Genomic DNA, 13,334 nt, shown 5'->3' on the forward strand with positions numbered 1-13,334 from the left:
ATGTTAGTGTACTGTATGTACACAGAAACACACACACATGCATGCATGTGCACGCACACAAACACACACAGGTGCATGAATGCACGCATGCACACACACACACATCAATCACATTGACACATACACTACATACAATCACAGCCCAAATTCCTATGATGTGATTGTCAAGGGATATGCAGTCTTACTGGTTCTGTCACATTTCACTTGGGAAGAATGTCTTGGTGGTATATGTTGTAGTTGAATTCACTAGTACTACTAGTACTGAGGTCACCTGGGGTTAGGGCTGATAGTTCACAATGAGTTAAGCAATATATTTGATTTGGAGATTGACTGCCACACTGCTTTGGAGGGTGATGTGAAAATGTAAGGCCAAAGTTTGTTTTGCTGTGCTGGCATTGCAGACCCTGAGCCCTCACCCACCCCCACACACAGGATGTTCAGAGTATGGGGGTGGGGGAGTCGGATCCATGCATTGCTTCCTCTTAAGTGGATGTGTGTCGACTAAGTGGTCCCCTTGAGTCTAGTTGCAGATCCATTACTGTTGTTGTGTTGGTGCCACAGGAAAGCCCTAACCATGTACTCAGCACAAAGCTGCCAGCCTGTGGGGATTCAGTAATGCTAATGACCCAGAACTTCTCCACAACACAGGATCCCAAACTTTGTTTTCAGGACCCATCTAAAACTTTGGGACTTTTCTAGTGACCCACTAAATAAAGAAAGCTAGTATCCTGTTTTAAGGAACAACCCAAAAGGAGTCCGCTGTGACCAACCATATTTGCTCATAATGCATGCACATTACTATCAAAAAGCGTTATTCCACCCCATGTACACAACACATTCTTTTGCGATAAACAATCTGCATGTTAGACTTGTTTGTTTGTATTGCTGAGTCCCTGATGGTGGTCCTGATAATAGAGTTGAAGGCTTTTCTCCTTTACGCTCTTACTGTAAAACACATTGATTCGGCCTCACTATGTGTTACAGGTAGTTTCAGGTTTCGCTGTAATCACTTTAACTCATGTGTGAACACAATATTGTAGGTGATTGATTGATTACATTTATTTGACCATTTTTCAAATACAAACATGAGGGCGAATCAGCCGGTGATGCCTCCACATACAATTTAAGAAACTCCTCAAGGATAACACAATAAAGCTTAAAAGCGTATTTCCATTGTGGTCCTTTTGGAGGTTAGGCAGCAATTGTAATGGCAACAAACAGACAGAATTGTTTGTTTCATAAAATAAGCTAATTACTCCAGTTCCATTTCCTAATAAACAGCTATGGACAGGTGGGAGGGAAGCCCTAGCCTAGCAGCATTATAGTAAGTGTGGCTAGTATGCATTAGAATTGCAGGGTTGTTGTTTGTTAAAGTGCTAAAGTGGATTGAGTAGTGTGACCGTGGATTTAAGTCATGTAGCCACGACATAGGGTGGAAGGAAATGTGTGTTTTTAATAGAAATATGTTAAATGCATTCTGTTGTTAAAACCCTTCACTGGCATGATAGGTGGCTTTATTTCCCAAAATGCCTTCACTGGGTTGTGTGGAAAAGTAGCAAAGCGATTCCTTTTTCTCTTTGCGTATCACAGTCTTCGTAAGACTGATGCCAAACTTCCTAGAGAGGTAACTCAAAAACGTCTCCAGTCATTCCAACACAATCAAATGTTTAGAGAAGAGAGAGTGAGTGAGTTCCGGCAGTTAAATGATGCTTGACAAGAGGAACTTTAGGCGTCAGTTGTCAGAGCAGCTTACCGATCACTGCACCTGTACACAGCCCATCTGTAATTAGCCCATCCAACTACCTCATCCCCATATTGTTATGTATTTTGCTAATTTGCTAATTTTGCTAATTTGCACCCCAGTATCTCTATTTGCACATCATCTTTTGCACATCTATCATTCCAGTGTTAATACGAAATTGTAACTATTTTGCACTATGGCCTATTTATTGCCTTACCTCCATAATTTACTACATTCGCACACACTATATATATATATATTCTGTTGTATTTTTGACTTTATGTTTTGTTTACCCCATATGTAACTCTGAGTTGTTTTTATCGCACTGCTATGCTTTATCTTGGCCAGGTCGCAGTTGTAAATGAGAACTTGTTCTCAACTGGCTTACCTGGTTAAATAAAAGTGGAGAAAGAAAAAAAGAAAGAAAAAAAAGAGCCATGGAACGGCCTATTGCTTTCATATGAATAATAGATAAAGTATTATTGACTGACAGGTCCATTTATCTCAAATTTATCTCAAAAGTCTAATGGACTTACAGTAGTGGAAGAGAAGTGTAAACACAAAATGGACAATTAGGAGTGAATGAACTGCATAGCTAAGTAGAATGTGCTGATAGGTGTTGCTTGTGGTATGTGTGTGCAGCACAGGAGGTTGGTGGCACCTTAATTGGGGAGGACGGGCTCGTGGTAATGACTGGAGTAGAATAGGCGGAATGGTATAAAATACATCAAACACATGGTTTCCAGGTATCTGATGCCATTCCATTTGCTCCGTTCTGGCCATTATTATGAGCCGTTCTCCCCTCAACAGCTTCCTGTGGTGTATAGGTGTGTGTTTGCATGTTTGCATGCATGTATTTTTATTGCAATGATTGTGATATGTGGCTGTTTATCTACCTTAGTTGAATACACTGACTGTAAGTCGCTCTGGATAAGAGTATCTGCTAAATGACAAAATGTAAATGTTGTATAGCGTACGCAATGTTTGTATGTGTTTGTTAGATAATGTGTCCGATGTCCATATTTGCAGGAAGGCCTATGTAGTAGGTGATGTGTAATTTAGTGTGTCTGTAATGAGTGTTTCTAGCTATGTGTTTGCATGTGTGTCCACATTTGAGTGCGCCTTTGCATGTTTTTGTGTGTGTGTGTGTGTGTGTGTGTGTGAGTGGACTATTTGTGTGTTTCTATATATATGAGTGTGTTCTTTTCATTATATGACACAGTAGAGTTTCTGCAGGGCCCAGATACGCCAGCCTGGGCTGATTAATGATGCTGCGGGGTACGTCCCATGTGTGACAGACCAAGTAAAAGAGGACAGGCTCCAGTGTCTGACTAAAGGCTTGAAAACTCACAGGCATTCCTCCCTATCTCATCGGTGTCTTACACCCCAGAGCCTTGAAGAATGTAACATGGCAATTTTCTTTCAACATGGGTTTTTACAAGGCAGTTGTATCAGGTCCGGCTCCAGGCATAAGCGATATAAGTGGTCGCTTAGGGCCCCGGCCGCTAGGGGGGAGCTCAGTCGTGGTCTCAACTTACTGTTGAGAGTCAGAATAGTAGAATACACAAGATGCAAATTCGAAATTTGGTTGTGCTTCAGCAGTTTCTCTTGTTTTGTCAGTCACTGACAGTCACTAAATTAGCCATGTCAGCTACCAATTTTTTGATTGGTAAGTTAGTCTAGCCAGTTATCTAAACTTTTAGTAATCATGGCCTAATACCGACCGAGCATGCAGGGCACGTGCCCAGGGGTCCTGACCTCCAAGGGACCCCCATTGATTTTGTTAGTCGCTCTCACTCAGATATCATTAACATGGCATAAGTCATGGCAAAATATGTGGTATTGCAGGAAATTTGCTTTACAACTGAAAACATTTATTTCTGCCACATGGCAAAATTAGTATAATTGTATGACATTTGTTATAAAATGGCAAAAAGTTCTCTCCGCCCCATGGCAAAATGTGTAGAACTGCAGAAAACTTGCTTTAAAACTGCAACATTTTCTATCTGCTGTCAAGAGGGGGGCCACTAAAATGTTTCGCTTAGGGCCTCCAAAAGGTTAGAGTCGGCCTAATGTATTTTGGCCTATTAATTGTAAGCATACTTACACTCTAACACAGATGGGGGCGGTAATGCGCCAATAATACCCATTGACTGCAGTGTCAGAAAGTCTGCCCAAAGAAACGCCTTCTTCCTTGGCGCCTGGTTTTGAAATGCCTGGGACCAGATAAGACAGACAGGTGTGGCTAGACACACAACGTAGCTTGTTTATCAAGAATTTCAATAAAAGTTACTTTTGACTGCAGCTGGAAACATCAGCCGTGAGACACTGTACTAGGAAGGACCGACGCCCGTAAGTGTCTGTTCATGTTTTTTTTCTTCAGTGTTGTTTATGAAATACTTTACTAAAGTTAGCTAACTTAGCTAGCTAGCCTGCTTGCTAAAGAAATTGAAGTGAGTCCGTTTCAATCTGTTAAAATAGATTACGCTACCTTTGGTAGCTAGCTAGCCTATCTATTATTTATAATTCTTGCTAGCTAACGTTATAACTACGAAATAAATAAAGTCAGAGAGGAATATAGTAGAACATCTTTTATCAAGTTCCCGGCTGGGTTTCTGTCACATGATTGTTTCCCCTCGTCATTTTGGAACCTTACTTTATCAGGACATGGAATCGACTGTGCTGAACATACACAACCAGTTCCAGAGTCTGCGTGCACACTCCGAGATTCTCAATGAAGGCATCGAACCACGTAAGTGACTAGTGGAGCATGCTTTTGGTTGACGGTTGAGATCAGTGTTTCTCCTGGTATTGCACATCAGGGATGGCATATCAGAGATTGCAGGTTTTCTCACTTGCTGGTGCAAATGTAATGTCCCCCCCCAACACACTCCTAACCTGAAAAACAAAGCAATGGGGGAGATTTACTTCAAAGGAATCAACAGGTCTATAACCATCCCCTTGCCCGTGCTTTTCTGCCCAGTGTTCATCCAGTTGGCTCTGAACTTCGAGGACTGCAGGCGGAAGTGGCTGCAGTGGGAGGAGGAGCTTGGGGCATGCAAGGTGGTGCTGACCAAAACGGAGACTGAGAGGGGGGCTCTGGAAGTCAAGCTGAAGCACGCTCGCAACCAGGTGGACGTGGAGATCAGACGGCGCCAGCGGGTTGAGTGTGACTATGAGAAACTGGTTGGTACAGTTAAAGATAAATTACAGTACATTAAACGTCCAATGTTGTGGTGTATTTTATTGGGAAATGCTGCTCATTTGTAATGTTCATTGTTAAAAAGAGGACCACTATGGTTAGGTTAATTAGTTAGTTATGAGTTAGTCTGATTTAATCAGGCGGTAATACACAGTTAATTGGTATATACAGCCTGAAACTGACTGCAAAATCGTGTAAATGTTCCTTACAAGTCAGAATGTGACAGTTAGAGCGTTGGGCCAGTAACTGAATGGTTGCTGGATCGAATACCTGAGCCGACAAGGTGAAAATGATGTTGGTGTCCTTGAGCAAGGCACATAACCCTATTTGCTCCAGGGGCGCTGTACCACTATGGCTGACCCTGTAAAACAACACATTTCACTGCACCTATCCGGTGTATGTGACAAACCTTTTTTATTTTATTTTTATGTTGAATAAAATTGCATTTGAATTTAGTCTACCGGTTGTGGTGTCCTTCAGGTGGTCGAAATTTGCGACATATTTTTTACCCAACTTTTTAGAGGGTTACCTTCTTAATTTCGAGCAGATGAAGGACAAACACCACGGACAACCGGAAGAGTAAGTTCAAATGTCATTTTATTCAATATTCTGGCTTGTAAGGATCATTTACACCATTTTGCAGTCATTAGTTTCAAGCTTTATATACCAATTAATTGTGTATGACAGCCTGATTTAATAAGACTATGAGTTAGTATGAACACTGTTCGGAAGGCTATGACATCGTGGGGTAATTTCCTGATCTGTGTGTGTCTGTGTTTCTATGTGTTTGTGTGTATGTGTAGGAGCGTCAGATTCAGCTGATCCGGGATCTGCTGGTGGCGGATGGTTCCAGCAGCAGCCTCCACCTGAGCGAGGAGCAGCGCTCTGCCCTGGCCTTCCTCAACGCCCACTCCCAGGCCGCACAGGCCGCCAAGAACAACCCCAACCTCAACACCAGCCACAGGTACTGTATACTCCTTTACTAGGCCCTCATCAGCCTTGTCAGGGCTGTGTTCATTAGAGCATGCAACGGAAAATGTAAAAAATGTTTTGCAATGGAAAACAAACATTTGTTTTTGGACAAATTCAGAAATGCCTATCCCATTTCGGCCCGTTTGCTTCAGTTAAATGCTTAGGGGGGAATTCCGACATGAGTTAAGCAGGGGCGTGAATGGAACGTAAATCCCCTGAGGAACGCTAGCAATAGTGGATCATATTAGGCTAACGTATTACAAGTTGTGCAGTAATTTGGGACATGTAGCCTGTTTTGAATCATTATGGAACACAGACCATACTTAGCAGTTTAAATCTGGAGCCTGGCGCACGGTTCACGACAACTGGACGGTTGTCATACAGTTCCATCATTAGTGAGGATTATTAGGGTAGATTTATAGGACTACTGTTCAACCCCTATTCTACACTTTTCTCACCTTCCAATATTTCATGGATTTAACAATTGAATATGGCAACCTTCAGATGAATCAAACAACTATATTTTTGATTCACCAACATGTTTAGTGTGTAAAGGCTCTCCACATAAAAAAAAAAAAGAATAAATACTTTCCTAACTAAAATAATATACAAGATCCGAATATTTTTAAATTGACCAATTAGTGCTGAAAATGAGATGAATATGCATCTATTTACATGGCTTTCTTTAATTGATCTCTAATATTCTGAACCGTTCTCTCTATATATTCTGTCGAGAAAATTCTAATTAAAGGTAAACCAAATTTAGATAAATGTACTGAAACCCTTATTGAATGAACACCATGAGGGAATCTGTTGGCCAGCAAGTGGGAGGGATTTCAGCAGCTGAATTACATTTATTCAGTGCTCGCAAGGGAACCACGCCTGCAAAGCCTGTTACGCACCTGCATAAGGTAAGTCTGAATACCAACTACTGAGAAGTGCGTAATAGGAAAGGCGTGTGTAGGACGGACGTAAATGTCCTAAGTCTGAATCGAGTCCTTAGTGAATATGACCCAGATTGTTCTGATTCAGAACAGTGATCATAACCAAGTCTCTCGTCATGTCTTTCAGGTTAACCACCATAGATGAATCTGCTTCCTTGTTGTCAGACATTAGCTATGACAAAACGGATGATTCTCTGGTAAGTATATCCACTTTACAGTTTCCCCAAGGGGCCATTTGTCTTGGACATCGTAGTTGCGCCATCACAAAAATAGAAAAAGTTATCAAATAAACTTAACAAAAATATAAACGCAACATGTAAAGTGTTGGTTCCATGTTTCATGTGCTGAAATAAAAGATCCTAGACATTTTCCATACGCACAAAAAGCTTATTTCTCACAATTTTATTGCAATAATTTGTTTACATCCCTGTTAGTGAGCATTTCTCTTTGTCAAGATAATCCATCCACCTGACAGGTGTGGCATATCAAGAAGCTGATTAAACAGCATTGTCATTACACAGGTGCACCTTGTGCTGGGGACAATAAAAGGCCACTCTAAAATGTGCAGTTTTGTCACACAACAAACACAATGCCACAGATGTCTCAAGTTTTGAGGGAGCGTGCAATTGACCTGCTGACTGCAGGAATGTCCACCAGAGCTGTTGCCAGATAATTTAATGTTCATTTCTCTACCATAAGCTGCCTCCAACATCGTTTTATAGAATTTGGCAATACGTCCAACCAGCCTCACAACTGCAGACCACATGTAACCACCCCAGCCCAGTACCTCCACATCCGGCTTCTTCACCTGTGGGATCGTCTGAGACCAGCCACCTGGACAGCTGATGAAACTGTGGGTTTGCACAACTGAAGAATTTCTTCACAAACTGTCAGAAACCGTCTCATGGAAGCTCATCTGCGTGCTCGTCGTCCTCACCAGGGTCTTGACCTGACTGCAGTTCGGCGTCGTAACCAACTTTAATAGGCAAATGCTCACCTTCGATAACCACTGGCATGCTGGAGAAGTGTGCTCTTCACGGATGAATCTTGGTTTCAACTGTACCAGGCTGATGTCAACATTGTGAACAGAGTGCCCCGTGGTGGTGGGGTTATGATATGGGCAGTCATAAGCTATGGACAATGAACACAATTGCATTTTATCAATGGCAATTTGAATGCACAGAGATACCGTGACGAGATCCTGAGGCCCATTGTTGTGCCATTCATATGCTGCCATCACCTCATGTTTCAGCATGATAATGCACGGCCCCATGTCGCAAGGATCTGTACACAATTCCTAGAAGCTGAAAATGTCCCAGTTCTACCTTGGCCTGCATACTCACCAGACATGTCACCCATTGAGCATGTTTGGGATGCTCTGGATCCACGCGTGTGCCAGTTCCCGCCAATATCCAGCAACTTCGCACAGCCATTGAAGAGGAGTGGGACAACATTACACAGGCCACAATCAACAGCATGATCATCTCTATGTGAAGGAGATGTCACGCTGCATGAGGCACATGCTGGTCACACCAGATACTGACTGGTTCTCTGATCCACGCCCCTACTTTTTTTTAAAGGTATCTGTGACCAACAGATGCATGTCTGTATTCCCAGTCGTGAAATCCATAGATTAGGGCCTAATGAATTTATTTCAATTGACTGATTTCCTTATATGAACTGTAACTCAGTAAAATCTTTGAAATAGTTGCATGTTGTGTTTTATTTTTTTTCAGTGTAGATATCCACACTAATACTACCTAATATTATAGATATTCTCATAAACATGAACTGTTTTGTCACCATTCTCTATTCCCTGTAGGACTCCTCTGTGATGAGGACGGTGCGACTGAGGAAGCGCCAGAAAAGGGTGTGTGGAGAGATACTGTTTAGTTTAGAGCCTGACAGATCCACAATAGAAATGTACATGTCTTTTTTTTTTTCAAATGTTATATCTAAAGGATCTGTAGTCAAGGATAGAGTGGAAATGTAGTCTTAAGTGCCAGGTTATCTACAATGCTCAGTCATTTTTAAAGTATGGCTAGCTCAGTTGTTCCTCTTTGTTTCCACAGCGCTCTTCCAGAAACCTTGCTGAGCCACCCCAGGTGGTGAAGAAACCCCGCTCCAGTGGCCGAACATCGGAGAGGGTACTACTGAATGCAGGCTTCTGAAACTAACTCCAGTGAAGCTAATACAACTTCTACAAAATTACTTAATTTCTAACCCATTTCTGACCCTAGTCTCACTTGATTTGTATCGCACTCCAGCACACTGTGATTCAATGTATAGAATTTTGGTCAATAGACCTTCATTTGCTTTCTCCTTTTTGAGTATTATTTCCTGTCAATCACAAGATATGTATGTATTATTGCAGATTAACGACTCCATAGTGACCAAAACCACCATCACAGTGCCTGTCAACGGAGGTCCTGTGGAGGCCGTGTCCACCATCAAGACAGTGACCGGCTACTGGACACGCAGCAGGAAGACCACCGGTGAGACGAAACTAACAAGCCTAGCTACATCCTTATTCTCATCAGCCAGGGGCATGTTTAAATGGGCACAGCGTAGTGAAGCTTGTTGAAACGGGAAGCGAAATTTAGTGTTCATATTGGACAAGTTCAGGTAGTGGGCTACCTCCCCTGTTTGAAAATGTTTCGTGCCTTAACACCACTTTTTATCAATCCCAGCAACTGCCACTAGATTTCAAGGAGATAACAAAAGTTCCTTGCTATATCTTTAACTGTTCTCCTGTTCTTACAGCTCCTCAGGGCTGGGACAGTACCACTACTATTGACCAATCAGAGACGGCTAGCGAGGCACCCAGCACCCCATGCAGTGAGGCTCCGCCCCCACTCAAAACACCCAGCGCCAAAGGCCGGGTCCGAAAGCACGAGTTCCTCGCCAAAACGGTACACATTATGTCATTGTTTTTTTTTTGTCTGTACCGTGTTGTTTTTTTAACAGCATTGAGACATTTTTTAGTTTTTGACACATTATTAGCTTGAGAATGTTGACGCAATTGTCTTAAATTGAGTAATCTTATCTACCATCTAATGATTTGTCCAACATCTACACATTCAAGCCTAGAATCTCTGTTCTACCCCTCTTCTCACTCAGGTTATCAAGTCCGAGTTCTGCGTGCCCTGCGGAAGGAAGACCAAGTTTGGAAAGCTCTGCCTGAGGTGCCAGGACTGCAAGATGGTGGCTCACCCCGAGTGCCGTGATCGCTGCCCCCTGCCGTGCAACCCTGTCTCCACTGGCAGCACACCCATCAGGACCAGAGAGGTACTGAACCTGTGTAGTTAGTTATACATACATAGATTGACAAGACTTCATATTTGCAACACTTGGTGCTTATACAGCAATAACTGATCATTATGCTATTTTCTTTATATCGGATTCAGCTGCGTATGGTTTGGTGTATTCTGGACACCATTCATGTATTGGTACCATCTTTGTCTCGAATGCCTTCTCCAAACTTCACGTCATAAATGTATCTCTTGTTTTGTAGCCGAGCACCCTTGCAGACTACGCTCCCTCCTCCTCTCCCATGATCCCAGCCCTAGTGGTCCATTGTGTCAAAGAAATTGAGCACAGGGGTTTACATGAGGTGGGCAGCCATTTTAGCACTTACAAAATTTACTTTGATAAAATAAAATAATATCAGTAATCTTTTCAGATATTAGCTCTGATAACAAATGTATTTCTACCTTGATAATTCCTGTTTAACTGCCCCGATTGCCAGTTAACATTCCTGCCCATTTTTTCTCTCTCCATCTCTCCACCGCCCCTCCCAGACGGGTCTGTACCGTGTGTCGGGTGAGGGGCGCACAGTGAAGGAACTGAAGGAGAGGTTCCTGCGGGGGACGATGGTGCCAGCCCTGGCCAAGGTGGATGACATCCACTGTGTCACGGGCCTCCTCAAGGACTTCCTGAGGAAGCTCCCTGAGCCCCTCCTCACCTTCCGCCTCAACCGCGCCTTCATGGTGGCTGCAGGTCCGTCCTTGGCAGTTGGCTGTCTTTCAGGGGTTAAATAGATTTAAAACGCATAAGTTATTCTGGTTATGTTCATCAAGTGCAGTCAGGTATGCATTAAAGGGATAGTTCACCAAAATTACGCATTTGTTTCCTTACCTTGTGAGTACTCTATGGAGCGCCTCTGATATCACTCTTGTCTTGTCCACAGAAATCCAGGACGATGACAATAGCCTTGCGCTGATCTACCAGACCATCAGTGAGCTGCCCCAACCCAACAGAGACACTCTGGCCTATCTAGCCATCCACCTGCAGAGGTACGGCAGTGCTTCCACCCCTTCACGGTCACTTTGCAAATCTGTCACTTTGCATTTCCAGTCAAAAGTGCTGCCCCTACCTGTGGTAGTGGATGTTGGTAAATGTAACCGTCAATGTCATTTAAATTATGTGGTAATCGCCCCCCATAATCAAAGGCAAGTTTAAAAGCGTCCTGATTTCACAAGGCACTGAAGAAGCTCCATTCACTTGAGTCTCTATGAAATGGTTGACCTCTGGTGCTTTTAGGGTTGCCCAGTGTGTACTAGACACCAAGATGGACATCACCAACTTGGCCAGAGTGTTCGGGCCCACCCTGGTAGGCCATGCCGTCCCAGAACCAGACCCCATGACCATCCTGCAGGATACCAACCGACAACCAAGGGTATGTATGGAACTATACAAATATGACTGTCAGCTAAATGTATGTTTTATTTTTTTCTAAAGGATGTGGACACTAATTTATAGTTTTTAACATACGATTTGTGTTATATCTTAGTACTTTTTCAATACATTATAATAATGATTCTCACCACACAGAAATTAGTGTTAGTCTCCACACGACAGGGTATTTGATTCCTATTGATGTAAACAGGTGATGGAGCGCTTGTTGGACCTTCCTTACGAGTACTGGAGCCAGTACACAGTGGAGCAGCAGGCCCACCCAGACAACATGGTCAAGGGCAATGCTAATTGCTACAACACTCCCGACCACAAAGGTAAACACCACTGAGAACCAGTCTCTCCTGGCCCATAGACTAGTGTCAAGGAATGTTTAAATACAAAACATATCCATATCATTGCTATGGCTTTTTAACTCAAACTTGAATGTTTTTATGGCCATAGTGTTTGGGTAATGTGCAAAAAAGATGTCACAATATTCTCCAGTCTGAGCTAATATTCTCCTGAATGTGTTTCTTCTCTCCCCATCCAGTGAGCATGCTGGGGCCAGTGACCACTCCAGAACACCAGATGACCAAAACTCCCTCCTCCAGCTCCCTGTCCCAGCGAATGAAGCAGACCCTGTCAAACACCACCATGTAAGCAGCACACTCTAAACATAGGGCTCTTTCTCCCCCCACCCCCACAATATCTTAATGCACATCTCAAATGGGTTGTGTTCTTTAGGAGCCAAATGTAAGAAAACATACTGAAACAGGAAGGGAGTACCTGGTCCAATAAGAAGTGCTAATCATTGTTTTCCATTGCAAAACATTTTTAAACCTTTTCTATTGTGGGTCCTAATTAACATGACCCTGGTGTTTGTTTTAGTCTTGAGTAATGTTCCTTCTCTGTGTGTTTTCTTGGGTGATACATTTGTCAACTGTTTTTTAATGTTCTCGTTAGCTTGGTTTATATCAGTGCTTAATTCGCTGAATGTGTGCTTCTATCTGTCCTTGAATGGGTATTTAGCTGTCTGTTGTATTTCTTCCCAGGATTGGAGTGATAGAGGGTAATGTTTTTTTTCTTGTGTAATTTTACAGATTTGGAAGCAAGAGCAAGGCATCTGCTAGCTCAAGTCGCCAAGGAGGCTTTTTTGCTTCCCCTCAGCTGAAGTAGTGGTCAAGCCTCAGTATTTAGGGAAACTATAATTTTATACTATTTTCTAAAGAACCAATAATGTGGTCAAGGAGAAAATCTGTTATTCTTGTTAACTTTAGCTACTGTATATAAGCGGCAGGTAGCCTAGCGGTTAAGAGCGAATCCTCGAGCTGACTAGGTGAAAAATCTGTCGACGTGCCCTTGAGCAAGGCACTTAACCCTAATTGCTCCTGTAAGTCGCTCTGGATAAAATAATCTGCTAAATGACTAAAATCTAAATGTATGGAAAACTACTGCAATATCACTATTTTATACAACTTTATATCACAAACATATCACTCTTTTTTTTTTTTACCAAAGCTTTATTACTTTACAATAATTGATTTAGCTTTAAACAATGTTATCCTTGTTACGTTACTACTATACATAGGAAACCACTGCAATATCACTGTATTTCATACACTTTTATATCACACACTTTAAACTCTCTTTTATGAATGATGCAATATTTTATTTAGCTTTAAACAATAACTGCTGGTAATAGCTTTATGTAACGTTAAACTAAAACTCTATGCTGTAACATTTGAATCTCCACTTTTGTGGAATATGTTTTTACTTATGATGACTAGGGCCAGGAGTT

At 42.3% G+C, this 13,334-nt stretch overlaps 1 protein-coding gene across 1 annotated transcript; it reads left to right on the forward strand.

Moving 5' to 3' along the window:
- Nucleotides 1–4,408: 4,408 nt before the first annotated feature.
- LOC311138392 (rac GTPase-activating protein 1-like) lies at nucleotides 4,409–12,712 on the forward strand (the record flags this gene model as incomplete). Its single annotated transcript, XM_084173062.1, has 16 exons — nucleotides 4,409–4,493; nucleotides 4,725–4,927; nucleotides 5,747–5,907; nucleotides 6,987–7,056; nucleotides 8,682–8,729; nucleotides 8,932–9,006; nucleotides 9,234–9,354; nucleotides 9,623–9,771; nucleotides 9,980–10,147; nucleotides 10,374–10,472; nucleotides 10,660–10,858; nucleotides 11,049–11,154; nucleotides 11,402–11,537; nucleotides 11,748–11,871; nucleotides 12,087–12,192; nucleotides 12,637–12,712. The coding sequence occupies 16 exons, from the start codon at nucleotides 4,409–4,411 to the stop codon at nucleotides 12,710–12,712; spliced, it is 1,926 nt and encodes a 641-aa protein (XP_084029188.1).
- Nucleotides 12,713–13,334: the final 622 nt, after the last annotated feature.

Source organism: Coregonus lavaretus (assembly GCF_964263955.1).
Source record: "Coregonus lavaretus genome assembly, chromosome: 12".
Taxonomy (NCBI): Eukaryota; Metazoa; Chordata; class Actinopteri; order Salmoniformes; family Salmonidae; genus Coregonus; species Coregonus lavaretus.